General features: G+C 44.5%; 1 protein-coding gene across 1 annotated transcript in view; it reads right to left on the reverse strand.

Moving 5' to 3' along the window:
• Positions 1–2,957: 2,957 nt before the first annotated feature.
• The window catches only part of HMCN2 (hemicentin 2), a gene marked incomplete in the record, with an annotated part of 213,000 nt that continues 193,222 nt past the window's right edge, over positions 2,958–22,735 (reverse strand). The window contains 9 exon segments of the mRNA XM_056539579.1: positions 2,958–3,449; positions 3,521–3,647; positions 10,236–10,355; positions 10,996–11,313; positions 11,406–11,534; positions 12,083–12,208; positions 13,480–13,593; positions 14,188–14,322; positions 19,331–19,450. Of these exon segments, the coding sequence (XP_056395554.1) occupies positions 3,089–3,449; positions 3,521–3,647; positions 10,236–10,355; positions 10,996–11,313; positions 11,406–11,534; positions 12,083–12,208; positions 13,480–13,593; positions 14,188–14,322; positions 19,331–19,450 (1,550 nt within the window).

Genomic DNA, 22,735 nt, shown 5'->3' on the forward strand with positions numbered 1-22,735 from the left:
CAACTACAACTATTACTACAACAACTATTACTACAACAACTATCACTACAACTACTACAACAACTATTACTACAACTACTACAACAACTAGTACTACAACTACTACTATAACAACTACAACTATTACTACTACAACAACTACTACTACAACAACTATTACTACAACTACTACAACAACTATTACTACAACTACTACAACAACTATTACTCCAACTACTACAACTATTACTACAACTACTACTATAACAACTACAACTATTACTACAACAACTACTACTACTACTACAACAACTACTACTACTACTACAACTATTACTACTACAACTACTACAACAACTATTACTACAACAACTATTACTACAACAACTACTACTACTACAACAACTATTACTACAACAACTACTACAACAACTATTACTACAACAACTACTCCTACTACAACAACTATTACTACAACAACTACTACTACTACAACAATTACTACAAAAACTATTACTACAACTACTACTACAACTACTACAACAACTGCTACAACAACTATTACTACAACTACTACTACAACTACTACTACAACTACTACTACAACAACTATTACTACTACTACAACAACTATTACTACAACTACTACAACATCTAGTACTACAACTACAACAACTACTACTACAACAACTACAACTATTACTACAACTACTACTACAACAACTACAACTATTACTACAACTACTACTACAACTACTACAACAACTACTACTACAACAACTATTACCACTACTACAACAACTATTACTACAACTACTACATCTAGTACTACAACTACAACAACTACTACTACAACAACTACAACTATTACTACAACTACTACTACAACAACTACAACTATTACTACAACTACTACTACAACAATTACCACTACTACTACTACTACTACAACAACTATTACTACTACTACTACTACTACAACAACTATTACTACTACTACTACAACAACTATTACTACAACTATTACAACAACTACTACTACTATAACTACTACAACAATTACAACTACTACAACAACAATTACTACTACTACTACTACAATTATAACTACTACAATTACAACTACTACTACAACTACTACAATTACAACTACTACTACAACTACTACAACAACAACAACAACAACAACAACAACAACAACAACAACAACTACTACTACTACTACTACTACTACAACAACTACTACTACTACAACTACTACAACAACAACAACTACTAGTACTACTACAACAACTACTACTACAACAACAACAACAACAACTACTACTACTACAACTACTACAACAACAACAACTACTACTACAACAACAACTACTACAACTACTACTACTACAACTACTACAACAACAACTACTACAACTACTACTACTACTACAACTACTACAACAACAACTACTACTACAACAACAACTACTACAACTACTACTACTACAACTACTACTACTACAACTACTACAACAACAACTACTACTACTACAACAACAACTACTACAACTACTACTACTACAACTACTACTATAACAACAACTACAACTACTACTACTACAACTACTACAACAACAACTACTACAACTACTACTACTACAACTACTACAACAACAACTACTACTACAACAACAACTACTACAACTACTACTACTACAACTACTACAACAACAACTACTACTACTACAACAACAACTACTACAACTACTACAACAACAACTACTACTACAACAACAACTACTACTACAACTACTACTACTACAACAATTACTACTACCACTACAACAATTACCACTACTACAACAACTACTACAACAACTACTACTGCTACTATAACTACATTATTACTATAACTACTAATACTTATAATAATAATAACTGTATAGTCAGATAAAACAGATAATATTAATAAAATAATAATAATAGTAAATATGACACATTTTTATTGCAGACAGTATAATTCCCCAAGCTGCGTCTCTCCAGAACAAAATCCGATCATAAAAGGAATAAAATGTCGAACAACCATCATCAATATAAATAAAAAAATAATAAACAATACAATGTGTGAACAAGGCCTAAAAGTTTGAGCAAATTCTGCTATTGACTCCTTTTTTTTCCCTTATTACCACCACATGGTATGATACACATCTGCCCTGACATCCCAATGCCCCCTGCAATCCCCCCCCCCCCCCCCCCCCACGACACAGCGAACACCGCTCCAGTGTATGGGGGCCACAAACTGGAAATAGATCGATGTAACAAATTGTATAAAATATTTTATTGGGACATAAAAAATAAATAAACCATCAGTAAATAATGAAATGTATTAACCAGAAGCCCCTCCCCCCCCCCATAATAATATCATCACTATACAGATCCGCTCCTGCACCCCCACAGTATGTGTTGCCCCCACAGTAGTGCCCCGTCCCCTTCTTTATAGTCTATGAGAATATGTGTCAGCCATGGGTCCCATTCTGCACTGGGGTCCTATGGGGTCAATGAGAACTAAAGGCTGTCCCCAACCAGGGTGCCTCCAGCTGTTGCAAAACTACAACTCCCAGCATGCCCCAAACTACAACTCTAAAGAACCCATGTGACTCCCTGAGAGGGACGCAAACATGTCAGCAGCACCTAGAGCTTCATAGTCATTGACATCATCTTCATCCAGCGCTGTGTATAAGGCTCGGAATGCAGGACGTCTTATAGCACCATATGGCGCCACCACTGGAGGGCGGCTGCGTCTGCTGCAGGGAGATGCCCTGGCAGGAGGGGGCAGCACCGTACAGTCTGGGCAGGTCCATTAGTGTTACTGGCACCATATATACCAGTGTTTCCCAACCAGGGTGCCTCCAGCTGTTGCAAAACTACAACTCCCAGCATGCCCGGACAGCCAAAGGCTGTCCGGGCATGCTGGGTGTTGTAGTTTTGCAACATCTGGAGGCACCCTAGTTGGGAAACGCTGATGTATACAAATAAAAAAAACACATGAGACGATGGGCGGCGGTGGCCTCCACCATCACTAGTTCAATAGGTTCCTGAGCGCCCCCAGGTGGTGACTTTGGACTCAGTATGGATACGGAGAGACGGAGATGTAGATGATGAAGACGCTCTGATAGCGCAGCCCCTGCTGCTCGCCGTGAGACGCCGCTTGCACTTTTATCCGGTAAACCCCCGAAGCGTCCAGCGATCGTAAGGTGTAGATGATCCCGTGGCCCCCGTCATCACGGAGAGCGAAGGGGCTGCCCGAATCCTGCTCCAGGGCCGTGAAGCTGGTTCGGTTCTGGTGGACGCCTCCTTCCGAAAAAGCGCTGAGACGGACGACGTCTTGATTGGGAGGAATCCCGAAAGGCAGGGTGAGCAGCTTGTACTGCAGCGTGTAGGGGCCGGCCGAGCTGCAGTCCGTCAGACACCGGCGATAGCAAGTCCTGCGGAGGGAGAACGTGCGATGTTATAATGTAACAAGACACAGAAGACGTGAGCCGAGCCGGGCCCTTACCCTGGGCTGGGGCCCTTGGTGTAGGACGCAGGGCAGGGGGTGTCCAGGCACTGGTATCCTCCGCGGGTGTTGAAGCACATCTGGTTGGCTCCACAGCTGACTCTCTGCTCCGCACATTCATCTATGTCTACAGGGAGAAGAAGGGGTTAAAGGGGTTATCCAGGAAAAAACACTTATATATATATATATATATAAATCAACTGGCTCCAGAAAGTTAAACAGATTTGTAAATTACTTCAATTTAAAAAATCTTAATCCTTTCAGTACTTATGAGCTTCTAAAGTTAAGGTTGTTCTTTTCTGTCTAAGTGCTCTCTGATGACATTGTCTCGGGAAACGCCCAGTTTAGAAGAGGTTTGCTTTGGGGATTTGCTTCTAAACTGGGCGTTTCCCAAGACAGGTGTCATCAGAGAGGACTTAGACAGAAAAGAACAACTAAACTTCAGCCGCTCATAAGTACTGAAAGGATTAAGATTTTTTTTTAATAGAAGTAATTTACAAATCTGTTTAACTTTCTGGAGCCCGTTGATATATAAAAAAAGGTTTTTTCCTGGAATATCCCTTTAAAAGATATAACAATGCAACAACACTTCAGCACTGATACTCCCTGAATACTGGCTGTAAACTCCCCTGGACGTGTTCCGGTGGCGCAGTCTCATGCAGACAGACACGGCTTAGACTCGGGGTCACACTATAAATTCATCCGTTATTAAAGATCCGTTATAATGATTCGTTAACAAAACCATTAAAAACGGACGTTACAAAATCCCATTATAGTCTATGGATCCTTTGTGTGCAATAAATGTACCTATACAGTGCTCCCTCAAGTTACAATATTAATTGGGTCCAGGACGACCATTGTATGTTGAAACCATTGTATGTTGAGACCAGAACTCTATGGAAACCTGGTAATTGGTTCTGAAGCCACCAAAATGTCATCCAAAAATAGGAAAAAGTGAGGATTAAAGAAAAATAAGTAGATAACTAATATAGATAAAGCAAATCCTTATATATAAAAGTAAGAACAATCTGCTGGGAGCTGTAAATCACTGTCTATGTCAGTGTTTCCCAACCAGGGTGCCTCCAGCTGTTGCAAAACTACAACTCCCAGCATGCCCGGACAGCCAAAGGCTGTCCGGGCATGCTGGGAATTGTAGTTTTGCAACAGCTGGAGGCACCCTGGTTGGGAAACGCTTGTCTTTGTAGAGGACAGGAGCTTCTTCCGGGTCCTGTACAGAACACGCAATGTCCTAAAAAAGTAATGGAGCCGCCGTCACCTGGTGTCCAAAGGAGCAGGTAACCCTGGGACAGGTAAAGAGTACAGAACATGTAATACCTCCCTGTACTGTAGAGGGTGCTACCAGACACCAGTCAGTGCATACACTTCAGTAATACAGGTAAAGAGTACAGAACATGTAATACCTCCCTGTACTGTAGGGGGCGCTACCAGACACCAGTCAGTGCATACACTTCAGTAATACAGGTAAATTGTACAGAACATGTAATACCTCCCTGTACTGTAGAGGGTGCTACCAGACACCAGTCAGTGCATACACTTCAGTAATACAGGTAAAGAGTACAGAACATGTAATACCTCCCTGTACTGTAGGGGGCGCTACCAGACACCAGTCAGTGCATACACTTCAGTAATACAGGTAAATTGTACAGAACATGTAATACCTCCCTGTACTGTAGGGGGCTCTACCAGACACCAGTCAGTGCATACACTTCAGTAATACAGGTAAAGAGTACAGAACATGTAATACCTCCCTGTACTGTAGGGGGCGCTACCAGACACCAGTCAGTGCATACACTTCAGTAATACAGGTAAAGAGTACAGAACATGTAATACCTCCCTGTACTGTAGGGGGCGCTACCAGACACCAGTCAGTGCATACACTTCAGTAATACAGGTAAAGAGTACAGAACATGTAATACCTCCCTGTACTGTAGGGGGCGCTACCAGACATCAGTCAGTGCATACACTTCAGTAATACAGGTAAAGAGTACAGAACATGTAATACCTCCCTGTACTGTAGGGGGCGCTACCAGACACCAGTCAGTGCATACTCTTCAGTAATACAGGTAAAGAGTAGTACAGAACATGTAATACCTCCCTGTACTGTAGGGGGCGCTACCAGACACCAGTCAGTGCATACACTTCAGTAATACAGGTAAAGAGTACAGAACATGTAATACCTTCCTGTACTGTAGGGGACGCTACCAGACAATTCAGTAATACAGGTAAAGAGTACAGAACATGTAATACCTCCCTGTACTGTAGGGGGCGCTACCAGACATCAGTCAGTGCATACACTTCAGTAATACAGGTAAAGAGTACAGAACATGTAATACCTCCCTGTACTGTAGGGGGCGCTACCAGACACCAGTCAGTGCATACTCTTCAGTAATACAGGTAAAGAGTAGTACAGAACATGTAATACCTCCCTGTACTGTAGGGGGCGCTACCAGACACCAGTCAGTGCATACACTTCAGTAATACAGGTAAAGAGTACAGAACATGTAATACCTTCCTGTACTGTAGGGGACGCTACCAGACAATTCAGTAATACAGGTAAAGAGTACAGAACATGTAATACCTCCCTGTACTGTAGGGGGCGCTACCAGACACTTCAGTAATACAGGTGTTTTACCAGTAAATTGCCCATTCTGATTGGTCGGTCCTTTCAGCCATTGACACGTTTCACAGATCTGGTTTGTCTGTAGCATTGTATGTTGAGTCTGGTTTCAACTTACAATGGTCCAGAAAAAAACATTGTATGTTGAAACTATTGTATGTTGAGGCCATTGTAAGTTGAGGGATCACTGTATATACTTCTTGTGGCAGCGCGATTCATCTCCCTTTCTTGGATCTCCTTTTACCTATATTTGTGCCTGGACGCCTCCATTCGCACAACTCGCATAGGTGAGTGCGTTTTGTTCACTATCTCATCCATCAGGTTCCATCCAGGGGCGCGCACCCTGTTCTCTTTTGTATTTCCATTATAGTCTATGGGATGTTTACATTATCTGTTTTAACCCATCATTGCCCATTTATTATTAATAACGGACGTTATTTTGTGACGGAAGAAAGAACGGAAGAAATAATGCACGCACAAAATAACGTCCGTTGGAAAACTTCGGTGGAATTTATTATTTTTTTTAAATGAACTGGTGCCAGAAAGTTAAAAGGTTTGTAACTGACTTCTATTAAAAAATCTTTACTCTTCCAGTACTTATTAGCAGCTGTATGCTACAGAGGACAATCTTTTCTTTTTGAATTTCTTTTTTGTCTTGTCTTGTGCTCTCTGCTGACACCTCTGTCCGTATCAGGAACTGTCCAGAGCAGGAGAAAATCCCCGCAGCAAACCTATGCTGCTCTGGACAGTTCCGGACACGGACAGAGGTGTCAGCAGAGAGCACTGTGGTCAAGAGAAAAAAAGAAATTCAAAAAAGAAAATAATTTCCTCTGTAGCATACAGCTGCTAAAAAGTGCTGGAAGGGTAAAATTTTTTTAATAGAAGTAATTTATAAATCTGTTTAACTTTCTGGCACCAGTTCATTAAAAAAAAAAAGGTTTCTACCGGAGTACCCCTTTAATAATGGACGTTATTTTGTGGCGGGAAAAGGTAACGGAAGAAATTTTGCTAGCACTATTTCTTCCGTTCTTTCTCCCATCACAAAATAACATCCTTTAGTAATAATGGGCTATGATGGGTTAAAACAGATAATGTAAAAATCCTATAGAATATAATGGGATTTTGTAATGGCCGTTTTTAATGGTTTTGTTAACGGATCATTGTAACGGATCATTGTAACGGATCATTGTAACTGATCATTGTAACGGATCATTGTAACGGATCATTGTAACGGATCATTGTAACGGATCATTGTAACGGATCATTGTAACTGATCATTGTAACGGATCATTGTAACGGATCATTGTAACGGATCATTGTAACGGATCATTGTAACGGATCATTGTAACGGATCATTGTAACGGATCTTTAAAACGGATAATTCTACAGTATAGTGTGAATGCGGCCTTGGAATAATAAACGTTGTAGAAATCTAGATGAACGCACTCACCACGTCTAGTAGTAAAACAAAGGGGACGGAGGAGCAGGGCGGCCGGATGGTAAAAGGCAGCGGGATAGGATGGACGCCGGGACAAGGTTACACACCAAGCCCTCACATCCTGCAGCTGACCCGGACACCAGGTCTTCATGGGATTTGTAGTACTACTGAGGCCGGGTTCACACCACGTTTTTGTAACACAGTTCCCGTATACATTTTCTATGTGAAAACCTACGGAACCGTATTGAAAACCGTATGCACTGACTCTCCATTGATAACCGTACGCCAAACCATGCATCCGGTTGTGTCCATTTTGCATCCTGTACAGTTTTGTCAGTTTTTTTCCCGTACCCAAAACCATAGCCCACCACAGTTTTTGGTCCGGTTGAAAAACCGTATTGAAACATATACGTTTTTTTTTTAACATGGGAGTCAATGGGAACTGTACAGAACCATATGTGCGTGCGGTTCCATCCGGTTTCCCCCCCATACGGTTTTTGACTTTGCAGAGTTTTTCTTTCTTGGAATTTTAATCAAACAAGTGAAACTTTATTAATAATTGAATGAAAAGTTAAAAACTTATAAGTTTTTTCTTTAAAAAAAACAGATGCAACCGGACATCATTTTGATACACTTTAGTCCGGTTTTGAGGAATCAGTTGTTTTTTTTAATCAAAAACCTGATACGGGAACTGTATTGCAAAAACGTGGTGTGAACCCGGCCTGAGAGGGGAGGAGTGCTGATCCTCTTCTTTCTCCTCATCCCATTTTTTGTCATAATAATATAATTCATTGCCTTTTATTAAACATTCATCGCCTCGATATAGACTTATAATGAAATAAAAGTAGCCAAGAGTGAAGCACAAGATACAATGTCTCCTGAAATACTTTGTGCTGCTGGGAGAACCCACAATATTACTCTTATATCAGATCAGCGCCCCTACGCCCTCATAATGATCACATCCCTCTGCTGACATACTCTGTGCTGCTGTCAGAACCCACAATATTACTCTTATCTCAGCGCCCCTACGCCCTCATAATGATCACATCCCTCTGCTGACATACTCTGTGCTGCTGTGAGAACCCACAATATTACTCTTATATCAGCGCTCCTACGCCCTCATAATGATCACATCCCTCTGCTGACATACTCTGTGCTGCTGTGAGAACCCACAATATTACTCTTATATCAGCGCTCCTACGCCCTCATAATGATCACATCCCTCTGCTGACATACTCTGTGCTGCTGTGAGAACCCTCACCAATATTACTCTTATCTCAGCGCCCCTACGCCCTCATAATGATCACATCCCTCTGCTGACATACTCTGTGCTGCTGTGAGAACCCTCCCACAATATTACTCTTATCTCAGCGCCCCTACGCCCTCATAATGATCACGTCCCTCTGCTGACATACTCTGTGCTGCTGTGAGAACCCTCCCACAATATTACTCTTATCTCAGCGCCCCTACGCCCTCATAATGATCACATCCCTCTGCTGACATACTCTGTGCTGCTGTGAGAACCCTCCCACAATATTACTCTTATCTCAGCGCCCCTACGCCCTCATAATGATCACGTCCCTCTGCTGACATACTCTGTGCTGCTGTGAGAACCCTCCCACAATATTACTCTTATCTCAGCGCCCCTACGCCCTCATAATGATCACATCCCTCTGCTGACATACTCTGTGCTGCTGGGAGAACCCACAATATTACTCTTATCTCAGCGCCCCTATGACCTATAATGATCACATCCCTCTGCTGACATACTCTGTGCTGCTGTGAGAACCCACAATATTACTCTTATCTAAGCGCCCCTACGCCCTCATAATGATCACATCCCTCTGCTGACATACTCTGTGCTGCTGGGAGAACCCACAATATTACTCTTATATCAGCGCCCCTACGCCCTCATAATGATCACATCCCTCTGCTGACATACTCTGTGCTGCTGTGAGAACCCACAATATTACTCTTATATCAGCGCTCCTACGCCCTCATAATGATCACATCCCTCTGCTGACATACTCTGTGCTGCTGGGAGAACCCACAATATTACTCTTATATCAGCGCCCCTACGCCCTCATAATGATCACATCCCTCTGCTGACATACTCTGTGCTGCTGGGAGAACCCTCCCCAAATATTACTCTTATATCAGGGCCCCTATGACCTATAATGATCACATCCCTCTGCTGACATACTCTGTGCTGCTGTGAGAACCCTCCCCCAATATTACTCTTATCTCAGCGCTCCTACGCCCTCATAATGATCACATCCCTCTGCTGACATACTCTGTGCTGCTGTGAGAACCCACAATATTACTCTTATATCAGCGCTCCTACGCCCTCATAATGATCACATCCCTCTGCTGACATACTCTGTGCTGCTGTGAGAACCCTCCCACAATATTACTCTTATCTCAGCGCCCCTACGCCCTCATAATGATCACATCCCTCTGCTGACATACTCTGTGCTGCTGTGAGAACCCTCCCACAATATTACTCTTATCTCAGCGCCCCTACGCCCTCATAATGATCACATCCCTCTGCTGACATACTCTGTGCTGCTGTGAGGTGCGGGTCTGTCTTCTTACACAATCACACAGGGACAAGCAGTGATATAGGCCGCGGCGTTTACCTTGGCAGTTCCTGTTGTTGGGCAGCAGTCGGTATCCTGACGGGCACAGACACTGGTAGCTGCCCTCTGTGTTCCGGCACTCATGCTGGCAGGGGTTCCGCTGTTGGCATTCATCAATATCTGGAAGAAGAGAGGAGAATATGACCCTATACTCCACCCCATGTGAATAAATCAATTACTATATACTCATTCAATACAGCCCGCAGCCTAGATCAACGTTTCCTAATCAATGTGCCTCCAGCTGTTGCAAAACTACAGCTCCCAGCATTCCCAGATGTCAGAGCATGCTGGGATTAATAGGTTTGCAACAGCTGGAGAGCCATAGTTTGGAAACATTGATTTAGACCAGTGTTTCCTAACCAATGCGCCTCCAGCTGTTGCAAAACTACAACTCCCAGTATGCCCATACCACCAAAGGCTGTCCGGGCACGCTGGAATTTGTAGTTTTGCAACAGCTTGAGGGCAGCAAATTGGACATCTAGACCTTAGAGCAGTGTTTCTAAACCTGTATGCCCCCAGCTGTTGAAAAACTACAACTCCCAGCATGCCCGGACAGCCAACGGCTGTCCAGGCATGCTGGGAGTTGTGGTTTTGCAACAGCTGGAGCTGCATTGGTTAGGAAACACTGGTCTAAATCAATGTTTCAAACAATGGCTCTCCAGCTGTTGCATGTTCTGACATCTGGGAATGCTGGGAGTTGTAGTTTTTTTAACAGTGTGAGCGCCAGCTCGGTAACAATACATCAGATCTCCCCTTTTACCTGTACAAGCCCCGTTCCTGCGGATGAATCCCGGTGGGCACCGGCCCGGGCTGTTCTGGCCGATGAGGTTGCCGTTTTGGCTGTAGGACAGCCAGGTGTATACGTTGTTGCCGTGAATACGTCCATTAGTTATCGGCCGCTCGTACTGGGCCCCGGTGATACCGAGGACAGAGCTATTGCTGAGGCGCTCCAGTCCTGCGCAGGAACGCCCGTCCCCCAGAAGCTGTTTGCCGGGTGGGCACAGGCATTTGTAGCTGCCGGCTAGGTTTTGGCACTGGTAGGCGCAGGGTCTGGGCACCTGCTGGCATTCATTAATATCTGTAAAGATGGACAAACAATTCTGTATCACTATAGAACTGGATGGCAGCGTAGTGTAAGTCCGCCAATAACAGATCATGGTGACACCTTACCCAGACACGGCCTCCCGACACCCTGGGTCCGGTACCCCCGGGGACACGTGCAGCGGTATCCGCCCATGGTGTTCTCACATATCTGGTTGTAGCGGCACATGTGGGACCCGTTGCGACATTCATCGACATCTGTGAGAAGAAAAAGGAGAAAGGACGTTAGACGCACACAGTACTGGACATTACAGTGTTTCCCTTACAAGGTGCCTCCAGCAGTTGCAAGACTACAACTCCCAGCATGCCCGGACAGCCGATGGCTGTCCGGGCATGCTGGAAGTTGTAGTTTTGCAATAGCTGGAGGTTCACAGGTCAGGAGACCCTGCCCTAAGGCCTAAATGTCCAATCTGCTAGTCCTCCAGCTGTTGCAAAACTACAACTCCCAGCATGCCTGGATAGCCGTTTGCAACAGCTGGAGACACTCTGGTTGGGAAACACTGGCCAATGTATTTCTAGAGGTGTAAAAATAAATCGGAGGGTCTCATAGCAACACGCAGGCATTGGCATAAGCAAGGTGCCTCCAGCTGTTGCAAAACTACAACTCCCAGCATGCCTGGACAGCCGTTGCAACAGCTGGCGGGAACTTGGTTGGAAAACACTGGTGTACATGATCTGTCGCTCTCCCCTGGGCGTCCTGTCTCAGTACCTACATATAAGGGGATGGCTCCTTATATTGCACTCACCATTGCAGGCTCCAGACTCGGATCGCGTGGTCCCCGTCGGGCAGTTGTCTATACACTGGTAGCTTCCCAGGGTGTTCGTACACAGCTGCTGCGGCGCGCAGACTCCTCGTAGACACTCGTTGATATCTGACAGCAGAGACATCATATAAGGTCACATGATCGACTTGTATACCCACAATCCCCAATGTGCATGTATCCTAAATCTATTAACACATCCCGTCCTTGGCCCAAATTAATGGACTGGATACAAATGTAACAAATGATCAGCTATGAGCAGAATGACACTTTTTAGCCCCCCCTAGAGGCCTTTTATAGGATTTAATTAGAAATGAATGTAATGTATATGAATACACTGATCTATTAGATCAACGCTCTATTGGTGCAGCCTTCCCTGACAACTGATCGGCATCCTGCCATGGGGTGCAGGACAAAACATTTCTGATTTTGGAGTCCAAAGTCTGTGCAAGAGATGGGGGGGGGGGGTGGAAATGTGCTCTGGACAAGTAGGGAGACACCTAGTGGCAGCTTTTTTAAACACAAATGAAACATAGAAAACTTTATTTTTTTAAATCAAAGTACATTAGAAAGATTTTTTATTTACTATAAGGAGCGCAATAGCGAACATTAGTTTTAATGAGAGCGCCCATGCTGTGATCGCTATTGATTGTGGCATTTTAACAGTTAAAGCATAGGGGATAAGTTTCAGATCGCGGGGGTTCCGACCGCTGGGGCCCCACGCGATCTCCTGTACGGGGCCTCGGCAGCCCGTGGGTAGAGGGCGTGTTGACCACCGCACGAAGCAGCAGCAGCTGACACCCCCCCTCAATGCATCCCTATGGCAGAGCCGGAGATTGACAAAGGCAGCGCTCTGCCATAGAGTTGTATTGAGGGGCGTGTCAGCCGCTGCTTCATGTGGTGGTCAACACGCCCCCTTCCCGCAGGCTGCCGGGGCCCTGTACAGGAGATCCTTAGGATAGGGGATACGTTTTTCAGGACTGGACTACTCCTTTAAATGACCAGCCTTGGAGTGATCTCTGATAGCCATCTATACCGGTGGGTGTCAGCTGCAGATAGCAGCCAGGTATGGTGCATGCCCAGATTCCAAGCATGCCCTATTCCCTCACCCAACCCATGCCGTAAGTGTATTTCATGGGTCAGGAAGAGGTTAAACTATATGGGCCCACCGGTCACCCTATCAGCAGACAGTGAGCAGAGCTGTGCAGCGTCAGAATAGTGACACACATAATCCGTGGCTCCCCCATCCCCCTGGATCCTTACAGTAAGGAAATGTGTCACGGTCATTAGTAAATCCTGGGTTGTGTTTCTCTTATCATCTCTATGCTGCCCCCTTCTGACAGCAGGTGGCGCCCCTGGTCAGGACCAGGAATCCCACTCACCTATACAGCGGGTGCCTTTCAGCTCATAGCCGGGGTCACACGCACAGCGGTACGAGCCAATAGTATTCAAGCACCTCTGCTGGCATGGCGAGGACTGGCCGCACTCATCCACGTCTAGAAGAGAGGACAATAAAGACCAATGGTCAATGGACAGAACAGATGCACAGGAAATATCTGATTAAAGGGGTACCCCACTGCGGGTTGCGGGGGTCGTGACGCTATGGCCACGCCACCTGGTGAAGTCACATCACGCCCCCTCATTGCAAGTCATTGGGAGGGGGCGTGGCGACTGCCACGCCCCCTCCCATAGACTTGCATTGAGGGTGCGTGGCGTGACATAACAAGGGTGTGGCCGTGACGTCACGATGGAGTACCCCTTTAAGGCCCATCTCTATCTAAGTCCAATGGTTCTGAATTTCGCTATAAATTCAGATAAAATCAGTTTGTGGCATAAATGACAGTAAATGAGTGGTGCAAAATAAAAAAAAATAAAAAGTTTCAAATTTTTACAAAAAAAATTACATACAAAATGTACAAAAAAAATGTACAAAAAAATGTTTTTTTGCAACATGAATTCTTATTTTTCCTGAGATCCTCATAGAGAAATAAGTAGTGAAGAGAAAAGATGGTGATTTCAGCAGCGGCCGCTCCGTCCTTGGTCACCACATCTGGCTAAAATCTCATCCCGCCCCTGAGCAGTTTTTGTACCTTCGCAGGCCGCCCCCTCAGCATTAGGGCGAAAGCCGGGTCCGCAGCGCAGAAGGCAGCGGTACGATCCGGGCGTGTTGATGCATTCCTGGCCGGAGGGGCAGCGGTGACTGCCGAGCCTGCACTCATCCACATCTGTAAGAAGTAAAAGAAATGCGCAAAATGAAAAGCGGCAGACAAGAGGCGTCGCCACTTAATAAAACCGTCCTAAGTGACACAAAACGGACAAAATGTCAAATAAAGCCGAACTGTTTCATAATAAAAAGTTCTGTATCTTTCTAATCTAAGATCTCTGCTTGCTCTCAGTGAATGATAACGTCTGACACAGGTGTAGGGCGCGTTACAGTGTATCAGGACAGGTGTGTGAAAATAAGAATGGTTGTATTCCGTGACAGCAAGCAGATATCTTTCGGTTCCTTAAAGGGGTTCTCCGCCCCTAGACATCGTATCCCCTATCCAATAGATGTCTGATCTCTGGGGTCCCGCAGCTGTGACCCGTGGAATATGTGTGCAGCACCCGGCGCTTGTTTAGAACACTGGGTGTAAGTGGCGGGGGTCGTCAGCCACACCCCTCGTGATGTCACAACACGCCCCCTCAATGCTAGTCTATAGGAGGGAGCGTGGCGGCCACCATGCCTCCTCCCATAGCCTTGCATTGAGGGGGCGTGGTGTGGCGTCACAAGGGGGCGTGGCCCACTCCAAGCGTTCGCAAAAAAATGTTCCGAACGCTAGGGCAGCAGAGTACCCCTTTAGAAAAGCATTCTGGGTAATTTATTCCTTATGTGGCGCAGCATAGGCTATTATTAGAGAATAACATGGAGGTTTCTGTGGATGCCTTGTGACTACCAGTTTCAGCTGGTGTGGCAAATGGAGTTTTCAGCCATATTGATTGTAATCCTATTCCTGAAATGATTTCCTATTGCTGCCTACATTTCCCATGAATCCTTTAACTTTGCAGAGAGAGATGATGTGGAGTCTGATCACTGCACCTGGACCTATAATTAGGCTGCTGGTGCTGGAGGCCACCCAGGTGAACTTATTAGACTCATAAGTGGGTTGGGGTCAGTTCACATTATGTGAAGTTTCTATGCATTTTCTTATTCAAAGTAAATTGTTAGAGCTGAAAGAGATTTGACCTATAATCACAATTGAGGTATTTAAAGGGGTACTCCGGTGAAATCCTTTTTTCTTTTAAATCAACTGGTGGCAGAAAGTTAAACAGATTTGTAAATTAGACAAGAAAGGAAAGTCCAGCACTGCAGGTCCAAAGCAAGGAAGCCGTTTTATTGTATAAGAACACACGGACACCAAACGTGGATCACAAGTGACGCGTTTCGGCGAGCTCTTTCGTCTTAGTCATACAAAGAAAAATTAAGATCCTTCTGGTCTATATAGGGGAAGGCAGCTCCACCCCCCACCAGGTGAAAACACCTGAGTGGTGTGGGTGGAGCCACCTCCCTCCCACACAGACACAGTCTAAATGTACAATACACATAGAAAAAATTCACACCAGTATGTTATATACAACAATAAATATAGTGAATATACAAAAATAATAAAGAAACATTCTTACAAAATACATGATTTCAGCTGTGAAGTGTACAAAATAGTAAATACACAGTTTCATGGAAGATATATAAAATATATAAACATGTTGATCAAAAAAAACCCCAGCAGTAAAAATAATAAAAATAATGAAAATAAATGCAGTGGGTGTTACACCACACATTACTGACTCAGTAACATAACCAATGATGTGCGTGTAAAATTATATAACAAAAGAACGGGGGGTATAAGCATAAGGTTAAAACCTGTGTGTGTGAACGAGTCTCTAATCAAACCTGCATATATTAGCAAGTAATGTGAGAGTCGTTCTAACAGCAAAGTAAGAGAAAGAAATACGATGAAAAAACTCATGCACCTAATCCAAAAAATATAAAATTCTGAATGACAAGATTAAATGTATATAATATAAGGTGCAGAGTGATCATCGGAATCACAAAATGACAAAATGAAATCAACTTGAGGGTGATCACTGGACACATGGGACATAAGCAAAAGGCAAAAACATATAAATGTAGATAGTGCATACAAATATAAAACTGTTGTTTCTGCACTATTATAAAATCCATTTAATTTAATAATAGTGCAGAAACAACAGTTTTATATTTGTATGCACTATCTACATTTATATGTTTTTGCCTTTTGCTTATGTCCCATGTGTCCAGTGATCACCCTCAAGTTGATTTCATTTTGTGATTCCGATGATCACTCTGCACCTTATATTATATACATTTAATCTTGTCATTCAGAATTTTATATTTTTTGGATTAGGTGCATGAGTTTTTTCATCGTATTTCTTTCTCTTACTTTGCTGTTAGAACGACTCTCACATTACTTGCTAATACATGCAGGTTTGATTAGAGACTCGTTCACACACACAGGTTTTAACCTTATGCTTATACCCCCCGTTCTTTTGTTATATAATTTTACACGCACATCATTGGTTATGTTACTGAGTCAGTAATGTGTGGTGTAACACCCACTGCATTTATTTTCATTAATTTTATTATTTTTACTGCTGGGTTTTTTTTTGATCAACATGTTTATATATTTTATATATCTTCCATGAAACTGTGTATTTACTATTTTGTACACTTCACAGCTGAAATCATGTATTTTGTAAGAATTTTTCTTTATTATTTTTGTATATTCACTATATTTATTGTTGTATATAACATACTGGTGTGAATTTTTTCTATGTGTATTGTAGGGAGGTGGCTCCGCCCACACCACTCAGGTGTTTTCACCTGGTGGGGGGTGGAGCTGCCTTCCCCTATATAGACCAGAAGGATCTTAATTTTTCTTTGTACGACTAAGGCGAAAGAGCTCGCCGAAACGCGTCACTTGTGATCCACGTTTGGTGTCCGTGTGTTCTTATACAATAAAACGGCTTCCTTGCTTTGGACCTGCAGTGCTGGACTTTCCTTTCTTGTCAAGTTTGCATTTATACGTGGAGTCCACACGTTTCCGCGCACCGAGACGAGGAGTGGTGAGCTGGACACTGCGTGAGTGTGTGTTCTATTTGTAAATTACTTCTATTAAAAAATCTTAATCCTTCCAGTACTTATTAGCCGCTGAATGCTACATAGGAAATTCCTTTCTTTTTGGAACACTGATGACATCACGACCACAGTGCTCTCTGCTGACATCTCTGTCCATTTTAGCAACCATGCATAGCAGATGTATGCTAAGGGCAGCATGGTGGCTCAGTGGTTAGCACTGCTGCCTTGCAGTGCTGGGGACTTGGGTTCAAATCCCACTAAGGACAACAATAAATAAAGCGTTATTATTATTATTATTATTATTATAATAACGTCAGCAGAGAGAACTGTGCTCGTGATGTCATCAGAGGGCATTCCAAAAAGAAAAGAATTTCCACTGTAGTATTCAGCAGCTAATAAGTATAGGAAGGATTAAGATTTTTTAATAGATGTAATTTACAAATATGTTTAACTTTCTGCCACCAGTTGATTTAAAAGAAAAAAGGTTTTCACCGGAGTACCCCTTTAAAGAAGATCTGAAGACCTTAGGCTTCATTCACACTCTGAATTATTACGGCATTTTTAATACATTTTACTGTATTTTGCTGTGATATTCCAATTGGCACAATAGAGGTTGAATAGAAGCATTTTTGTTGCAATTTTGGGAGAATCAGGAAAAACTGAAAAATGTAGCAAAATACAAAATGTGTGAACTCACCACAGTACTATAACTACTACTATATACCGTGATCCCATAGAGATAGTAGCAGCAGTATACAGATAGAACTGGAGGGGAGGTGTATAACTACTATATATCCTGATCCCATAGAGATAGCAGCAGTATACAGATAGAGCTGGAGGGGAGGTATATAACTAATATATATCCTGATCCCATAGAGATAGCAGCAGTATACAGATAGAGCTGGAGGGGAGGTATATAACTAATATATATCCTGATCCCATAGAGATAGCAGCAGTATACAGATAGAGCTGGAGGGGAGGTATATAACTACTATATATCCTGACCCCATAGAGATAGCAGCAGTATACAGATAGAGCTGGAGGGGAGGAGTATAACTACTATATAGCCTGATCCCATAGAGATAGCAGCAGTATACAGATAGAGCTGGAGAGAGGTGTATAATCAGGGCTCATGTCCTGCAGGAACTCCTGGAAACGGAGTTCCTGCACTTTTTCCACAGCAGGAACGCAGTTCCCATTAGCAGGAGTCCTGCAGGACTAGCCCTTAAAGGGTTACTTCACCCCTAGACATGTTATCCCCTATCCATAGGATAGGGGATAAGATGTCTGATCGCGGGGGTCTCGGCTGCGGCACCCCAGACATCCGGTGCACGGAGCGAACTTCGCTCTGTGCCGGATGACTGGTGATGCAGGGCAGAAGCTCATGACGTCACAGTAATGCCCCCTCCCATAGACTTGCATTGAGGGGGCATTACTGTGACGTCATGAGCCTTTGTCGCTGCACCCAACGCTCTAAACAAACACCGGTAGCAGCAGGGAGAACGTGGGGGTCCCCAGCGACGGGACCACCGGGATCAGACATCTTATCCCTTATCCTTTGGATAGGGTATAAGATGTCTAGTACCCCTTTAAGTGGAAATCTAGCGTGAGTTCCCACACTTTTTTTCCTAGGACTTGACCCCTGTGTATATCTACTATATATCCTGATCCAATAGAGATAGCAGCAGTATACAGAGAGAACTGGAGGGGAGGTGTATAACTACTATATATCCTGATCCAATAGAGATAGCAGCAGTATACAGATAGAGCTGGAGGGGAGGTGCATAACTACTATATATCCTGATCCAATAGAGATAGCAGCAGTATACAGAGAGAACTGGAGGGGAGGTGTATAACTACTATATATCCTGATCCCATAGAGATAGCAGCAGTATACAGATAGAGCTGGAGGGGAGGTAACTCAATAAGCAATGTAATTTTCTGTGGGTCAGGCTGGTAATCACATGACCCAGTTACAGTGATAAAAACACATGAATGCAGTCGTGCTAAAATAAAACAGATGGTGCTGTAGAGATATTGATGGTGAATGTGCACGATACTCCTCTTATGGCGCTCACCTCTGCAGTTGCGGTTATCCATCGCCAGGGTGTATCCCGCAGGGCAGGAGCAGAGGAAGCTTCCGGGATTATTCTGGCAGATGTGAGAGCACAGACGGCGGAGGTCACACTCATCTATGTCTGAGAGACGTCAGAGCATTAGGATCTCTTCAATTACTAAGTCCTTCATCACCCCCATCATCTCTGTAATGTCCTCCATCACCCCCATCATCTCTGTAATGTCCTCCATCACCCCCATCATCTCTACAATGTCCTCCATCACCCCCATCATCTCTGTAATGTCCTCCATCACCCCCATCATCTCTGTAATGTCCTCCATCACCCCATCATCTCTGTAATGTCCTCCATCACCCCCATCATCTCTGTAATGTCCTCCATCACCCCCATCATCTCTACAATGTCCTCCATCACCCCCATCATCTCTACAATGTCCTCCATCACCCCCATCATCTCTGTAATGTCCTCCATCACCCCCATCATCTCTACAATGTCCTCCATCACCCCCATCATCTCTACAATGTCCTCCATCACCCCCATCATCTCTGTAATGTCCTCCATCACCCCATCATCTCTACAATGTCCTCCATCACCCCCATCATCTCTGTAATGTCCTCCATCACCCCATCATCTCTACAGTGTCCTCCATCACCCCATCATCTCTACAATGTCCTCCATCACCCCCATCATCTCTACAATGTCCTCCATCACCCCCATCATCTCTACAATGTCCTCCATCACCCCCATCATCTCTACAATATCCTCCATCACCCCCATCATCTCTACAATGTCCTCCATCACCCCCATCATCTCTACAATGTCCTCCATCACCCCTATCATCTCTACAATGTCCTCCATCACCCCATCATCTCTACAATATCCTCCATCACCCCCATCATCTCTACAATGTCCTCCATCACCCCCATCATCTCTACAATGTCCTCCATCACCCCCATCATCTCTACAATGTCCTCCATCACCCCCATCATCTCTACAATGTCCTCCATCACCCCCATCATCTCTACAATATCCTCCATCACCCCCATCATCTCTACAATGTCCTCCATCACCCCCATCATCTCTACAATGTCCTCCATCACCCCCATCATCTCTACAATGTCCTCCATCACCCCATCATCTCTACAGTGTCCTCCATCACCCCATCATCTCTACAGTGTCCTCCATCACCCCCATCATCTCTACAATGTCCTCCATCACCCCCATCATCTCTACAATGTCCTCCATCACCCCCATCATCTCTACAATGTCCTCCATCACCCCCATCATCTCTACAATGTCCTCCATCACCCCCATCATCTCTACAATGTCCTCCATCACCCCCATCATCTCTACAATGTCCTCCATCACCCCCATCATCTCTACAATGTCCTCCATCACCCCCATCATCTCTGTAATGTCCTCCATCACCCCATCATCTCTACAGTGTCCTCCATCACCCCCATCATCTCTACAGTGTCCTCCATCACCCCCATCATCTCTACAGTGTCCTCCATCACCCCCATCATCTCTACAATATCCTCCATCACCCCCATCATCTCTACAATGTCCTCTATCACCCCCATCATCTCTACAATGTCCTCCATCACCCCCATCATCTCTACAGTGTCCTCCATCACCCCCATCATCTCTACAATGTCCTCCATCACCCCCATCATCTCTACAGTGTCCTCCATCACCCCCATCATCTCTACAATATCCTCCATCACCCCCATCATCTCTACAATGTCCTCCATCACCCCATCATCTCTACAATGTCCTCCATCACCCCCATCATCTCTACAATGTCCTCCATCACCCCCATCATCTCTACAATGTCCTCCATCACCCCCATCATCTCTACAATGTCCTCCATCACCCCCATCATCTCTACAATGTCCTCCATCACCCCCATCATCTCTACAATGTCCTCCATCACCCCCATCATCTCTACAATGTCCTCCATCACCCCCATCATCTCTACAATGTCCTCCATCACCCCCATCATCTCTACAATGTCCTCCATCACCCCCATCATCTCTACAATGTTCTCCATCACCCCATCATCTCTACAATGTCCTCCATCACCCCCATCATCTCTACAATGTCCTCCATCACCCCCATCATCTCTACAATATCCTCCATCACCCCCATCATCTCTACAATGTCCTCCATCACCCCCATCATCTCTACAATGTCCTCCATCACCCCCATCATCTCTACAATGTCCTCCATCACCCCCATCATCTCTGTAATGTACTCCATCACCCCCATCATCTCTACAATGTCCTCCATCACCCCCATCATCTCTACAATGTCCTCCATCACCCCCATCATCTCTACAATGTCCTCCATCACCCCCATCATCTCTACAATGTCCTCCATCACCCCCATCATCTCTGTAATGTACTCCATCACCCCCATCATCTCTACAATGTCCTCCATCACCCATATCATCTCTACAATGTCCTCCATCACCCCCATCATCTCTACAATGTCCTCCATCACCCCCATCATCTCTACAATGTCCTCCATCACCCCCATCATCTCTACAATGTCCTCCATCACCCCCATCATCTCTACAATGTTCTCCATCACCCCCATCATCTCTACAATGTCCTCCATCACCCCCATCATCTCTACAATATCCTCCATCACCCCCATCATCTCTACAATGTCCTCCATCACCCCCATCATCTCTACAATGTCATCCATCACCCCCATCATCTCTACAATATCCTCCATCACCCCCATCATCTCTACAATGTCCTCCATCACCCCATCATCTCTACAATATCCTCCATCACCCCCATCATCTCTACAATGTCCTCCATCACCCCCATCATCTCTACAATGTCCTCCATCACCCCCATCATCTCTACAATGTCCTCCATCACCCCCATCATCTCTACAATGTCCTCCATCACCCCCATCATCTCTACAATATCCTCCATCACCCCCATCATCTCTACAATGTCCTCCATCACCCCCATCATCTCTACAATGTCCTCCATCACCCCCATCATCTCTACAATGTCCTCCATCACCCCATCATCTCTACAGTGTCCTCCATCACCCCATCATCTCTACAGTGTCCTCCATCACCCCCATCATCTCTACAATGTCCTCCATCACCCCCATCATCTCTACAATGTCCTCCATCACCCCCATCATCTCTACAATGTCCTCCATCACCCCCATCATCTCTACAATGTCCTCCATCACCCCCATCATCTCTACAATGTCCTCCATCACCCCCATCATCTCTGTAATGTACTCCATCACCCCCATCATCTCTACAATGTCCTCCATCACCCATATCATCTCTACAATGTCCTCCATCACCCCCATCATCTCTACAATGTCCTCCATCACCCCCATCATCTCTACAATGTCCTCCATCACCCCCAT

The sequence above is a fragment of the Hyla sarda genome, chromosome 9, assembly GCF_029499605.1.
Source record: "Hyla sarda isolate aHylSar1 chromosome 9, aHylSar1.hap1, whole genome shotgun sequence".
In the NCBI taxonomy this organism is placed as follows: Eukaryota; Metazoa; Chordata; class Amphibia; order Anura; family Hylidae; genus Hyla; species Hyla sarda.